This window comes from Heterodontus francisci, chromosome 5 (assembly GCF_036365525.1).
Source record: "Heterodontus francisci isolate sHetFra1 chromosome 5, sHetFra1.hap1, whole genome shotgun sequence".
NCBI classification, from domain to species: Eukaryota; Metazoa; Chordata; class Chondrichthyes; order Heterodontiformes; family Heterodontidae; genus Heterodontus; species Heterodontus francisci.
The window spans coordinates 118643584-118662990 of NC_090375.1; the positions used below are offsets into that span (position 1 = coordinate 118643584).

General features: G+C 46.4%; 1 protein-coding gene across 8 annotated transcripts in view; it reads left to right on the plus strand.

The window, feature by feature from the left end:
- Positions 1 to 19407, plus strand: part of sulf1 (sulfatase 1) — a 353304-nt gene that overhangs the window by 296059 nt on the left and 37838 nt on the right. For all 8 annotated transcript variants that reach the window (XM_068031966.1, XM_068031968.1, XM_068031974.1 and 5 more), the window contains one exon: positions 9719 to 9929. In XM_068031966.1, coding sequence (XP_067888067.1) covers positions 9719 to 9929 — 211 coding nt within the window. The remainder of the gene's footprint in view (positions 1 to 9718; positions 9930 to 19407) is intronic.

The window sequence follows — 19407 nt, forward strand, 5'->3', positions numbered from 1 at the left end:
CTATTGAGGACGCCATTTCTCCCCATGTATTACCTCGCTTTAAAAATTCATTCTTGGGATGTGGGCATTATTAGCAAGGCCAGCATTTATTGAGCATCCCTAGGGCTGGATTTTGTGGAGGAGGCGGGGCTTCTGGTGCTGGGCCGAAACGATGCTGGGGGGATCCCTACTTCAGCCTTTTCGCACCCACCCCCACCCCTGGCACAATCCTCCATTGTTACAGAGACGACGTTTCTGGCACCAGGATCTCCAAGAGCTGCTGGCCAATCAACAGGCTGGCAGCTCAGCAGTATAGGCAGCATCTCTGGGAGCGGTGGCCACTGCCGGTGCAGCAGAGGCCTTGGGCCCAGGCCCAGTGCTAGAACCCCAGACCTCATGTAAATGAGGCGGGGTCGACAGGGCCAGGCCAGAAGGCCCCAGCGAGGGGGGTTGAGGGAGTGGACATAATGTCCAGGGGGAGGAGGGTCCTGAGAAGTGCATTGTTTCCCAGCTGGGGCCCTTCGTAGGCCACAGATTGCCCATGGAGGAGGGATTCCCCCCACAAGCCCAGAGGGAGGGTGCCTTGTTTTATAAGGTGCCCTCCCTGTGTGGCGGAGGCCACATCCTCCTCAGCCCCGCCCCCCCCCCCCCACCCCGCCGCTTGTTAAATCCCAGCGGCTGGGGGAAGAAGCCCTTAAGTGGTTATTAATAGGCTACTTAAGGGCCTCAGTTGGCTTCTGCGTGGGAAGGCTGTCATCAGCCTATCCCGCCCCCAGGAAAATTGCTTAGCGACGGGGCAGCAACGGACCTTCCATCCCTGCCCCCCCCTCGCCACCCATCATCATTCTGTGGGTCAACAGGTGAGTTACTTGCTACAGAATTCCCAGCCTCTGACCTGCTCTTGTAGCCACAGTATTTATATGGCTGTTCGAGTTCAGTTTTTGGTCAACGATAACGCCCAGGATGTTGATGGTGGGGGGATTCATTGACCAGAAATTGAACTGCCTCCCCAATGCCTGTCCACCATCACAAGTCAGGAATGTGATGATATACTGTCCACTTGCCTGGATAGGTGCTGCTCCAACAACATTCAAGAAGCTCGACACCATCCAGAACAAAGCAGCCTGCTTGATTGGCACCCATATCCATGAACATTCACTCCCTCCACCACCGGCCCACAGTGGCAGCAGTGTGTACTATCTGCAAGATGCACTGCAGCAATGCACCAAGGCTTCTTGGACAGCTCCTTCCAAACCCGCGACCTCTGCCACCTAGAAAGACAAGGGCAGCAGATGCATGGGAACACCACCACCTGCAAGTTCCCCTCCAAGTCACACACCATCCTGACCTGGAACTATATCGCCGTTACTTCACTGTTGCTGGGTAAAAATCCTGGAACTCCCTTCCTAACAGCACTGTGGGTGTACCTACCTCACATGGAGTGCAGAGGTTCAGGAAGGCGGCTCACCACCACCTTCTCAAGGGCAATTAGGGATGGGCAATAAATGCTGGCCTGGCCAGTGGTGCCGACTTCCCATGAAAGAATTTTTAAAAAGTTGAGAAGTACAAAACTTTAAAGGATTAATACTGAATAGGTAGGACAAGTACATACTTTCAATCAACAAGCTCAGGCTAAACATGCTAAATATATCAGTAAACACATCAAAGATGAAAGAAAAATAAAAATTATATCTACAATTTCTGCAGGGAGAGGGTTTACTAGGATGAATATAAGAACATGCATAAGCACATTCATAGCATAACCTGAGGGGCAAATAGATACCTAGAAAAAACATAGCTGGGACAGGCAAAACAACAGTAACTTCGTTCAGCACTTCAATAGTAAAGTAGTCAAAGAGCTGCAATGCTAACCATCTGGAAGCAGAATGAGCATGGAAGAAGCAAAGAACCCTGTATTTATATATCACCTTTCGCAATCTCAGAATTCCCCAAAGTGCGTGACAGCCAATGAAATATTGTTGAAGTGTAGTCATTATTGAAATGTAGGGAAATAAAGCAGCTAATTTGTACACAGGAAGATCTCACAAACAGCAATGCGATAAATGACCAGATAATTTATTTTTGTGATGTTGTTTGAAGGATGAATATTGGCCAGGACACTGGGAGAACTCATTTGCTCTTCTTCAAATAGTGCCATGGGATCCTTAAACCCACAAAAATGGCTCAGTTTAGCATCTTATTTGAAAGCCAGCACACCTCCTCTACTTGAACACTTGTTCTGTTACAACACTGTTTTAGCTTAGATTATATACTTGGGTGCTGAAGTGGGGCTTGATCCCACAGCCTTTTGACCCTGAACTGAGAGTATTACCACTGAGCCAAACCTAAGTGCTTACACAGTAGACATTCTTAATGATTACTTGCTCCATATATTCACAAGGAAAGGTATGAACAACATACCTGAAGCAGTAAAAACTGAAGCAAAATTAATAGCTTTGCTATATGGAAGTCCTAGACAGGCTTAAAGGGCTGAAAACCAATGAATCCTCAGGGATCGAGGTAATTACCCCAGTGTGTTAAGAAAAATTAGAGAGAAGATGCAAGGCCTTAACATTCTTTATGAGGGAGCTACTGGACACTGGGGAGCTGCCAGTGGCTTATTCCCTCAGTGCTGGAGTCCTATATTACAACAGTGACTACACTTCAGAAAGCACTTCATTAGCTGAAAGCACTTTGGACATTCTGAATTTGTGAAAGGTGCTATATAAATGCAAGTCTTTTTTGCTATCAATGCAATGTCCAAATTGAACAGCAGCATTAAAATAATGGAATTGATTATCAAGGATAAACTTGAGGATCATTTGTACCACAATAACCTGGGATACTCCATGGTTCCATGTATTCCCTCAACCTCCAATGAAACAATTACTTTGTGTCTATCTTCACGGAAAAGATACAGAAAATCTCCTAGAAATACTAGGCAACCAAGGGACTTGTGAAAATGAGGAACTGAAAGAAATTAGTATTAATAAAGAGGTAGTACTTGAAAAGTTAACTGGATTGAAAGTTGATAAATCTCCTGGACCAGATGAGCTACAACCCAGAGTATTGAAGCAGTTGGCTACAGAGATAGTGGATGCATTGGTGGTTATCTTTCAAAATTCTATAGATTCTGGAAAGGTTCCTGCAGACTGGAAAGTAGCAAAAGTAACCCCACTATTTAAGAAGGGAGGGAGAGGGAGAATGGAGAACTACAGACCTGTTAGTTTGATGTCAGTAGTAGGGAAAATGTTAGAATCTATTATAGAGGATGTGATAATGGACACTTAGAAAATAATGGTAAAATTGAGCAGAGTCAACATGGATTTGTGAAAGGGAAATCATGTTTGACAAGCTTGTTGGAGTTTTCTAATGATGTTAATTGTAGCATAGATATGTGTATTTGGACCTTCAGAAGGCTTTTGATAAGGTCCCACACAGGTTAGTAAATAAAATTAGAGCACACGGGATTGGGGGTAATATACTGCAATGGATTGAGAATTGGTTAACAGACAGAAAGCAGAGAGTAGGAATCAAAGGGTCATTCTCAGGATGGCAGGCTGTTACTCTTGGGGTACTGCAAGGATCAGTGCTGGGGCCACAGCTGTTCACAATCTATATAAATGATTTAGATGGGGGGACCAATTGTAATATTTCCGAATTTGCTGATGACACAAAACTCGGTGGGAATGTAAGTTGTGAAGAAGATGCAAGGAGGCTTCAAGCAGACTTGGACAGGCTAAGTGAATGGGCAAGAACATGGCAGATGAAATATAATGTGAATAAGCGTGACGTTATCCACTTTTGTAGAAAAAACAAAAAGACAGAATATTTCTTAAATGGTGAGAGGTTGGGAAGTGTTGATGTCAAAGGGACCTGGGTGTCCTTGTTCATGAGTCATTAAAACCTAGTATGCAGGTGCAATAATCAATAAGGAAGGCAAATGGTATGTTGGTCTTCATCGCAAGGGGTTTGGAGTATTGTGGAGTATTGTGCACAGTTTTGGTCTCCTTATCTAAGGAGGATATACTTGCCATAGAGGGAGGCTCACCAGACTAATCCCTGGGATGGTGGGATTGTCTTATGAGGAGAGATTGCAGAAAGTGGGCCTGTATTCTCTAGAGTTTTGAAGAATAAGAGGTGATCTCATTGAAACTTACAAAATTCTTATAGGGTGTGACAGGGGAGATGTAGATGGGATGTTTCCCCTAGCTGGTGAGTCTAGAATCAGGGGACACAATTTCAGAATAAGGGTTAGGCCATTTAAGACTGAGATGAGGAAAGTTTCTTCACTCAGAGGGTGGTGAATCTTCGGAATTCTCTACCCCAGAGGGATGTGGAAGCTCAATCATTGAGCATGTTCAAGACAGAAATCAATAGATATCTGGATACTAATGACATCAAGGGATATAGGGATAGCGTGGGAAAGTGGCATTGAGGTAGATGATCAGCCATGATCTAATTGAATGGCAGACCAGGCTGCCCTGGCTGAATGGCCTACTCCTGTTCCTATGCTGCTATTTGATATCTATTGAATAGAAAGTGTTGGCCTGATGTCATACTGGAATCAAGCACAGGTAGAGGTGTCTGATAAAAAAAAATTACATATTTCTGACAAAAATAATTAAACAATACTTTCTGAACTTTAAAGTATGGTTATTTTGCTGAAGCAGAAGATAACATCAAGAATGGATACACTCAGTCTTGGAATTCTCATTATCCTACATGAGTTTGGCGAGAAAGTACACATGCATGTAGCATTGCTGAACAATAGCTGGGCAGTCAAGTGTTGCAGCTGGCTGTTAGAAGTAGATGGCTTTCAGCATCACTGTTGGTTTACCTGGACTCCAGTGGACAGATGTGTACAATGCTGAAGTTGTTTAAGTACAAAGAACAGTGCGTACCGATGTGTGGTACTGACATTCTAAATGAGGGATTTAGACAATGTTCTGTCTGTACGATAGCGGTGCCCACTTTCCATCAAACATGCATTTTATTTAACCATGGATTGTTCAGTGTCAATTCCAGGGCCCCAAAATTACACTGTGACATTCAAACACTGAACACATCTTTAACTGAGTAAATCGCTCTTTTGGAGAGCTAGTGCAGACTCGATGGGCCGAATGGTCTCCTGCACTGTAACAATTCTGTGATTTGTTTGAAATTCCTTCCTTAGAATCATGGAAAGTTTAAGACACAGAAAGAGGCCACTTGGCCTATCGTGTCTGTGCCAGCCGAGAAACGATCCACCCCTTCTAATCCCACCTTCCAGCATTTGGTCCATAGCCCTACAGATTACGGCATTTGAAGTGCATATCCAGACTCCTTTTGAATGAGTTGAGGGTTTCTGCCTCAACTACCCTTTCAGGCAGTGAGTTCCAGACCCTCCCACCTTCTGGGTGAAAACATTTTTCCTCATCTCCCCTCTAATTTTTCTACCAATCACTTTAAATCTATCCCCCCAGTCACTGACCTCTCTGCTAAACTGAATAGACCCTTCACCTCCACTCTATCCAGGCCCCTCACAATTTTGTACACTTCAATCAGATCTCTCCTCAGCCTTCTCTGTTCCAAGGAGAACAACCCCAGCCTATCCAATCTTTCCTCATAGCTGCATTTTTCCAATCCTGGCAACATCCTTGTAAATCTCCTCTGTACCCTCTCTAGTGCAATTACATCCTTTCTGTAATGAGGTGACCAGAGCTGCACACAGTACTCAAGGTATGGCCAAACCAATCAGTTAAACAGTTCCAGCATAACCTCCCTGCTCTTATATTCTGTACCTCGGCTAATAAAGGAAAGGATTCCATATGCCTTCCTAACTACCTTATCGACCTGTCCTGCTACCTTCAGGGATCTGTGGACATTCGCTCCAAGGTCCCTCACTTCCTCTACACTTCTCAGTATTTTCCCATTAATCATGTATTCCTTTGCCTTGTTTGACCTCCCCAAATGCATCACCTCACACTTCTCCAGGTTGAATTCCATTTGCCACTTTTCTGCCCATCTGACCAGACCATCAATATCTTTCTGCAGCCTACAGCTATCTTCCTCGCTATCTACCACACGGCCAATCTTTGTGTCATACGCAAACTTCTTGATCATGCCCCCTATATTTATGTCCAAATCATTAATATATACCACAAAAAGTAGGGGACCCAGTACTGAGCCCTGCGGAATGCCACTGGAAACAGCCCTCCAGTCGCTGAAACAGCCGTCAACAATTACCCTTTGTTTCCTGTCACTGAGCCAATTTTGTATCCACCTTACTGCATTTCCCTGGATCCCATGGGATTTTTTTTTTTAACCAGTCTGCCGTGTGAGACTTTGTCAAAAGCTTGCTAAAATCCATGCAGACCACATCAACTGCACTACCCTCATCTATCTTCCTTGTTACTTGATCAAAAAATTCAATCAAGTTGGTCAAACAAGATCTTCCCTTAACAAATCCATGCTGACTATCCTTGATTAACCTGTGCCTTTCTAAGTGACAGTTTATCCTATCTCTCGGAATAGATTCTAATAATTTGCCCACTACTGAGGTTAGACTGACTGGCCTGTAATTCTTCAGTCAATCCCTCAGTCCCTTTTTAAACAGAGATACAACATTAGCTGTTCTCCAATCCTCCGGCACCACACCTGTATCCAGTGAGGACTGGAAAATTATGGTCAGACCTTCTGCTATTTCCTCTTTTACTTTTTTTAACAGCCTGGGGTATGTTTCATCCGGGTACTTCCTCTCTCCTTATGTTTATCACATCCAATGCTTCACATTCCTCCTCCTTAACTACAATATCTGCATCGTCCCCCTCTTTTGTGAAGACAGATGCAAAGTATTCATGAAGAACAATACCACATCTTCCACCCCTACACATAGGTTACCTTTTTGGTCTTTTATGGGCCCGACTCTCTCCCTAGTTATACTCTTACTCTTAATGTATTGATAAAACATAGAACATAGAACAGTACAGCACAGTACAGGCCCTTTGGCCCACGATGTTGTGCCGAACCGTTAACCTACTCTAAGATCAAACTAACTACCTACCCTTCATTCTACTATCATCCATGTACCTATCCAAAAGTCGCTTAAATGCCCCTAATGTATCTGCTTCTACTACCACCGCTGGCAGTGCATTCCACGCACCCACCACTCTCTGTTTAAAGAACCTACCTCTGACATCTCCCCGAAACCTTCCTCCAGTCACCTTAAAATTATGCCCCCTGGTGATAGCCCTTTCCACCCTGGGAAAAAGTCTCTGGCTATCATCATCTTGTACCCCTCTATCAAGTCACCTCTCATCCTTCTTCGCTCAAATGAGAAAAGCCCGAGCTCCCTCAATCTTTCTTCGTAGGACATGCCCTCCAGTCTAGGCAGCATCCTGGTAAATCTCCTCTGCACCCTCTCTAAAGCTTCCACATCCTTCCTATAATGAGGCGACCAGAACTGAACACAATATTCCAAGTGTGGTCGAACCAGGGCTTTATAGAGCTGCAGCATAACCTCGCAGCTCTTAAACTCAATCCCCCTGTTAATGAAAGCCAACACACCATATGCCTTCTTAACAACACTATCAACTTGGGTGGCAACTTTGAGCGATCTATGGACATGGACCCCAAGATCCCTCTGTTCCTCCACACTACCAAGAATCCTGTCTTTAAGCCTGTAGTCCGCATTCAAATTCGACCTTCCAAAATGAATCACTTCACATTTTTCCAGGTTGAACTCCATCTGCCACTTCTCAGCCCAGCTCTGCATCCTGTCAATGTCCCGTTGCAACCTACAACAGCCTTCCACACTATCCACAACTCCAGCAAACTTCGTGTCATCGGCAAACTTACTAACCCAGCCGTCCACTTCCTCATCCAAGTCATTTATAAAAATCACAAAGAGCAGAGGTCCCAGAACAGATCCTTGTGGAACACCACTGGTCACCGAGCTCCATGCTGAATACTTTCCATCTACTACCACCCTCTGACTCCTATGGGCCAGCCATTTTTGTATCCAGACAGCCAACTTTCCCTGAATCCCATGCCTCCTTACTTTCTGAATGAGCCTACCATGGGGAATCTTATCAAACGCCTTGCTAAAATCCATATACACCACATCCACTGCTCTTCCTTCATCAATGTGTTTTGTCACATCTTCAAAGAATTCCGCTTTTCCAAATAATCATAAATCCTGTCTCTCAGAACCCTCTCCAATAATTTGCCCACTACCGACGTAAGACTGACTGGTCTATAATTTCCAGGGTTATCCTTATTCCCTTTCTTGAACAAGGGAACAACATTTGCCACCCTCCAATCATCCGGTACTACTCCAGTGGACAGTGAATTCGCAAAGATCATCGCCAAAGGCGCAGAAATCTTTGGGTTTACCTTGATTTTGCTTACCAATATTCTTTCATGCCCTCTCTTTGCTTTCCTAATTTCCATTTTGATTTCACCCCTCTACTTTTTATACTCCTCTCAGCTTTCTGTAGTATTGAGTTCTTGGTGTCTGACATAAGCTTTCCTTTTCTGCCTTATCTTACCCTGTAGGCTCCTTGACATCCATGGGGCTCTAGATTTTGCTGTCTCACCCTTTTTCTTTGTGGGAACATGTTTACCCTGAACCCCTTGAATCTCCCCTTTGAATGCCTCCCATTGCTCTGACACTGATTTACCTTCAAGTAGCTGTTTCCAGTCCACTTTCGCGAAATCACTCCTCAGTTTAGTAAAATTGGCCTTGCCCCAATTAAGAACTCTAACTCCTGTTCTATCCCTGTCCTTTTCCATAATTATGTTAAAACTGACTGAATTATGATCACTACCACAAAAATGATCTCCCACTGTCACCCCTTCCACCTGGCCATCTTCATTTCCTAAAATTAAGTCTAAAACTGCACCCTCTCTTGTTGGACTTGCTACATACTGGGCAAAAATGTTCTCCTGAATGCACCTCAAGAATTCTGTTCCCTCAATTCCTTTCCCACTAAAACTATCCCAGTTAATATTGGGGTAGTTAAAATCCCCTACTATTACTGCCCTATTTTTCTTGCACCTCTCAGAGATTTGCCCACATATCTGCTCTTCTATCTCCCTCTGACAGTTTGGGCGTCTATAGTACACTCCCAGCAGTGTGATTGCCCCACTTTTGTTCCTTAGCTCAATCCATATAGCCTAATTTAATGAACCTTCCAGCATATTATCCCTCCTCACAGCTGTAATAGTTTCTTTGACCAAAATTGCCACTCCCCATCCTTTCTTATCCCCCTCCCTATCACATCTGAAAGCCCTTCTGTTCCTCCTTAAGCCATGTTTCTGTATTAGCTATGATATCATACTACTACATGTCTATCTGTGCCCTCAGCTCATCTGCTTTATTTGCTATATTCCTTGCATTGAAATCATACCCTTGAACACTGCCAAACTTTTTTTCTTGGTTATTCAATGGTGTTAACCCACCTACTTTAAATGAGTAATAAGCATTTGTACATTAATATCTCACTGTGTCATTCCAGGGCCTACGTTCCTCCATTATAACAGTAACCAACCTTCCAAAGTACCTCATGGGCTGTAAAGTGCTTTGAGATCCTGAGAGGCAGTATATAAATGCAAGCTTTTTCTTTCTTACATCCTAATTAGTATTAAAAAGAAATGCAAATAAGATGCAAAGCATTTAAAATTGATTATGTGATGATTAATGTTAGTTCTTTTGTGTGATAAATGGGGGTTTTAACCTCTTGCTTTCATTTATCAGAAATGGCAGTGTGTTGAAGACGCTGCAGGCAAGCTTCGACTCCACAAGTGCAAAGGGTCAACCAAAGTACCTACTGGCAGCAAGAAAAGTAGAAGTCTGCGCACTCAGACCTATGGCAGTAAGGAGTGTGACTGCTCAGACAGTAGCTACAGGATGAGTCAATCTGAGAGACGGAACCAAAGACAATTCCTCAGGATCCACACTACTCACAGTGAGTATGGGGCAACCCACTGAGTATCTCTTTGGAAATAGTCCTTTGGTGCCATCTAGTGGTTTACTGCCTTCACTGTCACTGTAACCATTTAGATTTAAGAGCTGAATGAGAATTGGATGAGACTAAATGGTAGAATCTAGGGGAGAGATAAAGATTAAAAAGATAACTAAATTCTTCACACAGTATAGAACCTTGTGCTGAATTTAACAAACTCAGGATGTAGTCTTCCTAAAATAAAAGCAAAATGCTGCCAATGCTGGCAATCTGAAATAAAGACAAGAAATGCTGGAAATACTCAGCAGGTCTGGCAGCATCTGTGCAGAGAGAAGCAGAATTAACATTTCAGGTCAGTGTCACTGACCTGAAACTTTAATTCTGCTTCTCTCTTCACAGATGCTGCCAGACCTGCTGAGTATTTCCAGCATTTCTTATTGTTATTATAGTTTTCCTACTAGCTCCGAATAGTGTTAACACTGCTCCATGCCGTGATCAGACTTAAACTGTAGATCCTGCTTTTTCCCTGTACTTTCATTCTATATTGTGTTTCTGTATTGTATTTCTTGTATATTTCTTTGTGAAATCCAGTGGTGACACAATAGCAAGTAGACAATAACATTTCCTATCCTTTCCTTTTATGTGTGTTTTAATCACGTGAATATAGGTTTCAAAAAATCAGAGATTGTAATATTGGTAGCTTACTGCTTGCGCTGGTGAAGGTTTACTTTGCTGTTCTCGCTTACTGATTGTTCTTTTCTGATGTTTGTGTTACTTTGCATCTGTTGATTTGATACTGGTATTCAAAATCATGAGGTGTCTGGACATAGTAGATAGAGAGAAACTGTTCCCTCTTGTGAAAGGATCGAGAACGAGAGGGCACAGATTTAAAGTATTTGGTAAGAGAAACAAAAATGACATGAGGAAGAACGTCTTCACCTAGAGAGTGGTTAAGGTCTGGAATGCGCTGCCTGAAAAACATGGTGGAGGCAGGTTCAATTGAAGCATTCAAAAGGGAATTGGACAGTTATATGAAAAGGAAGAATGTGCTGGGTTATGGGGAGAAGGCAGGGGAATGGAACTGAGGGAATTGCTCTTTTGGAGAGCCAGTGTGGATATGATGGGCCGAATGACCTCCTCTTGCACTGTAACAATTCTGTGATTCTGTTGTGCAATGACTTTCTTCTGCTGATTCTCTTAATTTACATTTCTCTAATGTTTATTTTTAATTTACTTTTATATTAAACTATTCTTTTTTCCCTTCCTTTTCTATTTTGTTTCATGTGAGCACGACAGTAGATTACCAACCCCAATAAAGCCACCTCAGGCCTGCACCTGAGCACCGAGCAAATGGCTGAAGTGAACTTGTGACACTGGAACTATTCCAAGAGCAGACGTTATGGTCGGCCACTGTCTGTATTGTAGAGATTCCCAGCGTTACTGCAACCTTCTATTTAACCCTTTCTTGTAGTGTTTGATGTAATGTCTCGATCAGCTGCTCCTTTGCTTTCCTTTGTCCTCCTTTCCTAATATTCTTTTCTTTTATTCTGTTCCACTCCTTAGTTTCTGATAATTATTCATATATTTTGCTTTCTGCCATTTTCCTGGTTCTTTTAATGTGTCTGAGAATCACTGGTCTTCATGTTACACTGGGGCTACCCCAATTTCTACCATGCTTTGAAATCAGTCCATTTTAAGATGTAAAAAAAACAGTTTTAGTTTCAGACTGGGATAACCCTAACTCGCACTGCAGACTGGGACAATCCTGACTCTCACTGCAGACTGGGATAACCCTGACTCCCACTGCAGACTGGGATAACACTGACTCCCACTGTAGACTGGGACAATCCTGACTCCCACTGCAGACTGGGATAACCCTGACTCCCACTGTAGACTGGGATAACCCTGACTCCCACTGCAGACTGGGATAACCCTGACTCCCACTGCAGACTGGGATAACACTGACTCCCACTGTAGACTGGGACAATCCTGACTCCCACTGCAGACTGGGATAACCCTGACTCCCACTGTAGACTGGGATAACACTGACTCCCACTGCAGACTGGGATAACCCTGACTCCCACTGCAGACTGGGATAACCCTGACTCCCACTGTAGACTGGGATAACCCTGACTCCCACTGTAGACTGGGACAATCCTGACTCCCGCTGCAGACTGGGATAACCCTGACTCCCACTGCAGACTGGGATAACCCTGACTCCCACTGCAGACTGGGACAATCCTGACTCGCACTGCAGACTGGGACAATCCTGACTCTCACTGCAGACTGGGACAATCCTGACTCTCACTGCAGACTGGGACAATCCTGACTCTCACTGCAGACTGGGACAATCCTGACTCCCACTGCAGACTGGGATAACCCTGACTCCCACTGCAGACTGGGACAATCCTGACTCGCACTGCAGACTGGGACAATCCTGACTCTCACTGCAGACTGGGACAATCCTGACTCTCACTGCAGACTGGGATAACCCTGACTCCCACTGCAGACTGGGACAATCCTGACTCTCACTGCAGACTGGGATAACCCTGACTCGCACTGCAGACTGGGATAACCCTGACTCCCACTGCAGACTGGGATAACCCTGACTCGCACTGCAGACTGGGACAATCCTGACTCCCACTGCAGACTGGGATAACCCTGACTCCCACTGTAGACTGGGATAACCCTGACTCCCACTGTAGACTGGGACAACCCTGACTCGCACTGCAGACTGGGATAACCCTGACTCGCACTGCAGACTGGGATAACCCTGACTCCCACTGCAGACTGGGACAATCCTGACTCTCACTGCAGACTGGGATAACCCTGACTCCCACTGCAGACTGGGATAACCCTGACTCCCACTGCAGACTGGGACAATCCTGACTTGCACTGCAGACTGGGACAATCCTGACTCTCACTGCAGACTGGGACAATACTGACTCTCACTGCAGACTGGGATAACCCTGACTCCCACTGCAGACTGGGACAATCCTGACTCTCACTGCAGACTGGGATAACCCTGACTCGCACTGCAGACTGGGATAACCCTGACTCCCACTGCAGACTGGGATAACCCTGACTCGCACTGCAGACTGGGACAATCCTGACTCCCACTGCAGACTGGGATAACCCTGACTCCCACTGTAGACTGGGATAACCCTGACTCCCACTGTAGACTGGGACAACCCTGACTCGCACTGCAGACTGGGATAACCCTGACTCGCACTGCAGACTGGGATAACCCTGACTCCCACTGCAGACTGGGATAACCCTGACTCCCACTGCAGACTGGGATAACCCTGACTCCCACTGCAGACTGGGACAATCCTGACTTGCACTGCAGACTGGGACAATCCTGACTCTCACTGCAGACTGGGACAATACTGACTCTCACTGCAGACTGGGATAACCCTGACTCCCACTGCAGACTGGGACAATCCTGACTCTCACTGCAGACTGGGATAACCCTGACTCGCACTGCAGACTGGGATAACCCTGACTCCCACTGCAGACTGGGATAACCCTGACTCGCACTGCAGACTGGGACAATCCTGACTCCCACTGCAGACTGGGATAACCCTGACTCCCACTGTAGACTGGGATAACCCTGACTCCCACTGTAGACTGGGACAACCCTGACTCGCACTGCAGACTGGGATAACCCTGACTCGCACTGCAGACTGGGATAACCCTGACTCCCACTGCAGACTGGGACAATCCTGACTCTCACTGCAGACTGGGATAATCCTGACTCCCACTGCAGACTGGGATAACCCTGACTCCCACTGCAGACTGGGACAATCCTGACTTCCACTGCAGACTGGGATAACCCTGACTCATGCTGAGAGCTGTAATAATCCTGACTCCTGACCTGGTTGAATGTCTTTGGTTCCCGTTCTAAATTCTGTTCCCTAGCTACCAACTCCATCCCTCTCCCTGGCAACTGTCAGAGACTAAACCAGTCTGTTCGTTACCTGCATGAAACATTTGACCCTGAGATGAGCTTCCAAACACATATTTGCACCATCACTAAGACCGCCTATTACCAGTTCCGTAACATTCCTGACTTTGCCCCTGTCTCAGCTCATCTGCTGCTGAAACCCTCATTCATGCCTTTGTTATCTCTAGACTTGACTATTCCAATGCACTCCTGGCTGCTCTCCAACATTCTACCCTCTCTTAATTTGAGGTCATCTAAAACTCTGCTGCCTGTGTCTTAACTCACACCAAGTCTCATTCACCTATCACCCCTGTGCTCACTGACCAACATTGGCTCCCATTCAAGCAATGTTTTTATTTTAAAATTTTCATCCTTGCTTTCAGATTCCTCCATGGCCTTGCCCCTCCCTATCTCTGTAATCTCCTTCAGCCCTACAACACTCCGAATTATCTGTATTCATCTAATTCTGGTCTCTTGAGCATTCCCAAACTTAAGCACTCCACAGTTGGCGGTTGTGCCTTCAGCTGCCCAGGCCCTTAGCTCTGGAATTCTCTCTTACAACTCTCTGCCTTTCTACCTCACTTTCCTCATTTAAGACATTCCTTAAAACCTACGGGCTGGATTTTACCAGCCCTCTGGTGATAGGCTGGGAGGCATGTGGGGCTGTACAATGTCAAGCAAAGGCTGGGTCCTCCCGTTATCATTCATTTCATCAGTGGTGGGGAAGGTGGAGGATGGCCCACTCACCCAGTGGTCAACTAACCACCGCTGGCATTTTATCAGCTGCAGGTGGGCTCTCTACCACATGGGGAGACCACCTAGTGTACTTGGGACAGCTCTTCTAATCGGGCACTCTGTGGCCCACCAACCGCCCCCCTCCCCGACCTCGCCAGGGCCTGCCTGACTGGTCCTGGCACCCCCCCAAACCCCAGTTACCTGGTTGGGAAGGTGGCCTACTCCCATGGCGTCCTCATTTCCAGGTGCAGTCCCAGCAGTGGTCACTGCTCTCAGTGGCGCTGCTGAATTGCCAGCCCTCCCGGGAGTGGGCGCCCGTCCTTTCAAGGAATGGGAGCCATTAGTTATCAGACTAGTGCGGCTGGGGTCCCACAAATGGCCGACGCGGGGTTGCCCCTGGGTTTCGGCCTTTCTTCTGAGGCCCAGCCACACCAACAAAATTCCAGCCTATATCTTTGACCAAGCTTTTGGTCTTCTGAAGTAATATCTTTTGATGTGGCTCAGTGTTATATTTTATTTCATAATGATCCTGTGAAGTGCCTTACAACATTTAATATGTTAACGGTGTTATTTAGATATTAGTTGTTGTTGACTCCCATTGCAAACTGGGATATTCCTGACTCCCATTGCAGACTAGGATAGTCCCATTCCCATGAGAGACTGGAATAATCCTGATTACCACTGCAGACTGGGATAGCTCCGACTCCCACTGCAGAATGCAATAACCCCGATTCCCACTGCAGGCTGGGATAGGCCCGATTCCCATTGCAGACTGGGATATTCATTCATGGGATGTGGGCATCGCTGGCAAGGTCAACATTTATTGACCATCCATAATTGTCGTTGAGAAGATGGTGGTGAGCTGCCTTCTCGAACTGCTGCAATCCATCTGGTGCAGGTACACCCACAATGCTGTTAGGAAGGGAGTTCCAGGATTTTCACCCAGCGGCAGTGAAGGAAAGGTGATATAGTTCCAAGTCAGGATGGTGTGTGGCTTGGAGGGGAAATGCCGATGGTGGTGTTCCCCAGGCATCTGCTGACCTTGTCCTTGTAAGTGGTAGAGGTCGCGGATTTGGAAGGTGCTGTCTAAGGAGCCTTGGTGCGTTGCTGTAGTGCATCTTGTAGATGGTACACACTGCTGCCACTGTGTATCGGTGGTGGAGAGTGTGAATGTTTGTGGATGGGGTGCCAATCAAGCAGGCTGCTTTGTCCTGGATGGTGTTGTTCCTCTTGAGTGTTGTTGGAGCTGCACTCATCCAGGCAACTGGAAAGTATTCCATCACACTCCTGACTTGTGCCTTGTAGATGGTGGACAAGCATTGGGAAGACAGGAGGTGAGTTACTCGCCACAGAATTCCCAGCTGCTGACCTGCTCTTGTAGCCACAGCATTTATGTGGTTGGTTCAGTTCAGTTTCTGGTCAATGGTAACTCTTAGGATGTTGATAGTGGGAGATTTAGCCTTGGTAATGCCATTGAACATTAAGGGTTGATGGTTAGATTCTCTCTTGTTTGATATGGTCATTGCCTGGCACTTCTGTGGTGCGAAAGTTACTTGCCACTTATCAGCCCAAGCCTGGATATTGTCCAGGTCTTGCTGCATAAGGACACAGGCTGCTTCAATATTTGAGGAGTCACGAATGGTACTGAACATTGTGCAATCATCAGCGAACATCCCCACTTCTGACCTTAGGATAGAGGGAAAGTCATTGATGAAGCACCTGAAGCCACAGCATTTCATCACACTACCTTGAGCAACTCCTGCAGTGATGTCCTGCGACTGAGATGATTGACGTCCAACAACCACAACTATCTTCCATTGTGCTAGGTATGACTCCAACCAATGGAGAGTTTTCCCCCGGTTCCCATTGACTCCAGTTTTGCTAGAGCTCCTTGATGCCATACTTGGTCAAATGCTGCCTTGATGTCAAGGGCAGTCACTCTCACCTCACCTCTGGAGTTCAGCTCTTTTGTCCATGTTTGGACCAAAAATGTAATGAGGTCAAGAGTTGAGCGGCCGTGGTGGAACCCAAACTGAGCATCAATGAGCAGGCTATTGCTGAGCAAGTGCCACTTGATCGCACTATCGACGACACCTTCCATCTCTTTGCTGATGATCGAGAGTAGACTGAGGGGGCGGTAATTGGCCAGGTTGCATTTGTCCTGCTTTTTACGTATAGGACATGCCTGGGCAATTTTCCACATTGCCGAGTAAATGCCAATGTTGCAGCTGTACGGGAACAGCATGGCTATGGGTGCAGCCTGTTCTGGGGCATAAGTCTTCAGTACTATTACCGGAATGTTGTCAAGGCCCATAGCCTTGAGGTATCCAGTGCCTTCAGCTGTTTCTTGATATCACGTGGAGCGAATCGGATTGGCTGAAGATTGGCATCTGTGATGCTGGGGACCTCAGGAGGAGGCCGAAATGGATCATCCACTCGGCATTTCTGGCTGAAGATGGATGCACATGTTTCAGCCTTCTGTTTTGCACTGATGTGCTGGGCTCCCCTATCATTGAGGATGGGGATATTTGTGGACCCTCCTCCTCCTGTTAGTTGTTTAATTGTCCACCACCATTCATGAGCTTAGATCTGATCCATTGGTTGTGAGATCGTTTAGCCCTGTCTATTGCATGCTGCTCCTGCTGTTTGGCATGCAAGTAGTCCTGGGTTGTACCTTCATCAGGCTGACACCTCATTTTTAGGTATGCCTGATGCTGTTCCTGACATGCCCTCCAACACTCTTCATTGAACCAGGCTTAGTCCCCTGGCTTGATGGTAATGGTAGAGTGGGGATAAGCCAGGCTATGAGGTTACAGATTATGGCTGAGTACAATTGTACTGCTGCTGATGGCCCACAGCCTCTCATGGATGCCCATTTTGCATTGCTAGCTCTGTTTAATATCTGTCCTGTTTTGCACAGTGGTAGTGCCACACAACACAATGGTGGGTACCTCAATGTGAGGGCAGGATTTTGTCTCGACAAGGACTGTGCAGTGGTCACTCCTACCAATACTCTAATGGGCAGATACATCTGCGACAGGTAGATTGGTGAGGACAAGGTCAAGTAGGTTTTTCCCTCTTGTTGGTTCCCTCACCACCTGCCACAGACCCAGTCTAGCAGCTGTGTCCTTTAGGACTCGGCCAGCTCAGTCAGTAGTGGTGCTACCGAGTCACTGTTGGTGATGGACATTGAAGTCCCCCACGCAGAGTACAGTGCCCTTGCTACCCTCAGTGCTTCTTCGAATGGGTGTTCAACATGGAGAAGCACTGATTCATCAGCCGAGGTGGGGGGTGGGGGGGGTGGGGGGCGGTGGTGGTGGAGGTGGTATGTGTTAATCAGCAGGAGATTTCCTTGCCCATGTTTGACCTGATGCCATGAGACTTCATGAGTTCTGGAGTCAATGTTGAGGACTCCCAGGGCAACTCCTTCCCACCTGTATACCACTGTGCTGCCACCTCTGGTAGGATGGTGATGTCATAGAGTCATACAGCACTGAAACAGGCCCTTCGGCCCACCGAGTCTGTGCCGACCATCAACCACCCATTTTATACTAATCCTACATTAACTCCATATTCTCTACCACATCCCCACAATTCTCCTACCACCTACCTACACTAGGGGCAATTTACAATGGCCAATTTACCTATCAACCTGCAAGTCTTTGGCTGTGGGAGGAAACCGGAGCACCTGGCGGAAACCCACGCGGTCACAGGGAGAACTTGTAAACTCCACACAGGCAGTACCCAGAACTGAACCCGGGTCGCTGGAGCTGTGAGGCTGCGGTGCTAACCACTGTGCCTGGGACATTTATTTATTAAGTTAGAGATACAGCACTGAAACAGGCCCTTTGGCCCACCGAGTCTGTGCCGACCAACAACCACCCATTTATACTAACCCATTGTAAGATATGATTCCGTGATTATGACTATGTCAGGCTTTTGCTTGACTAGTTTGTGAGACAGCTCTCCGTATTCTGGCAGAAGCCCCCAGATGTTAGTAAGGAGGACCTAGCAGGATCGACAAGGCTAGGTTTGCCATTGTCGTTTCTGTTTCCTCGGTCGATGCCAAGTGGGCTGTCCTGTTTGATTCCATTTCTTAGACTTTGTAGCAATTTGAAACAACTGAGTGGCTTGCTAGGACATTTCAGAGGGCATTTAAGAGTCAACCACATTGCTGTGGGTCTGGAGTCACAAGTCAGCCAGATAAGGATGACAAATTTTCTTCCGTAAAGGACATTAGTGAACCAGATGGGTTTTTACAGCAATCGACTATGGTTTATTGGTCATCACTAGACTAGCTTTTTAATTCCAGATTTATTCATTGAATTCAAATTCTATCATCTGCCATAGTGGGATTTGAACTCTTGTCCCCATGTCCCCAGAGCATTAGCCTGGGGCTCTGGGTTACAAGTCTCGTGACCTTACCACTATGCCAGCGCCTCCCCTGTAGTTGGGATAAGCCCGATTCCCACTATAGACTGGGATAGCCCTGCCTCCCACTGCAGGCTGGGATAGCTATGATTCCCACTGCAGGCTGGGATAGCCCTGCCTCCCACTGCAGGCTGGGACAGCTCTGATTCCCACTATAGTCTGGGATAACCCTGCCTCCCACTGCAGGCTGGGATAGCTATGATTCCCACTATAGTCTGGGATAGCCCTGCCTCCCACTGCAGGCTGGGATAGCTCTGATTCCCACTATTGTCTGGGATAGCCCTGCCTCCCACTGCAGGCTGGGATAGCTCTGATTCCAACTCAAGCTGGGATAGCCCTGATTCCCACTGCAGGCTGGGATTGCCCTTG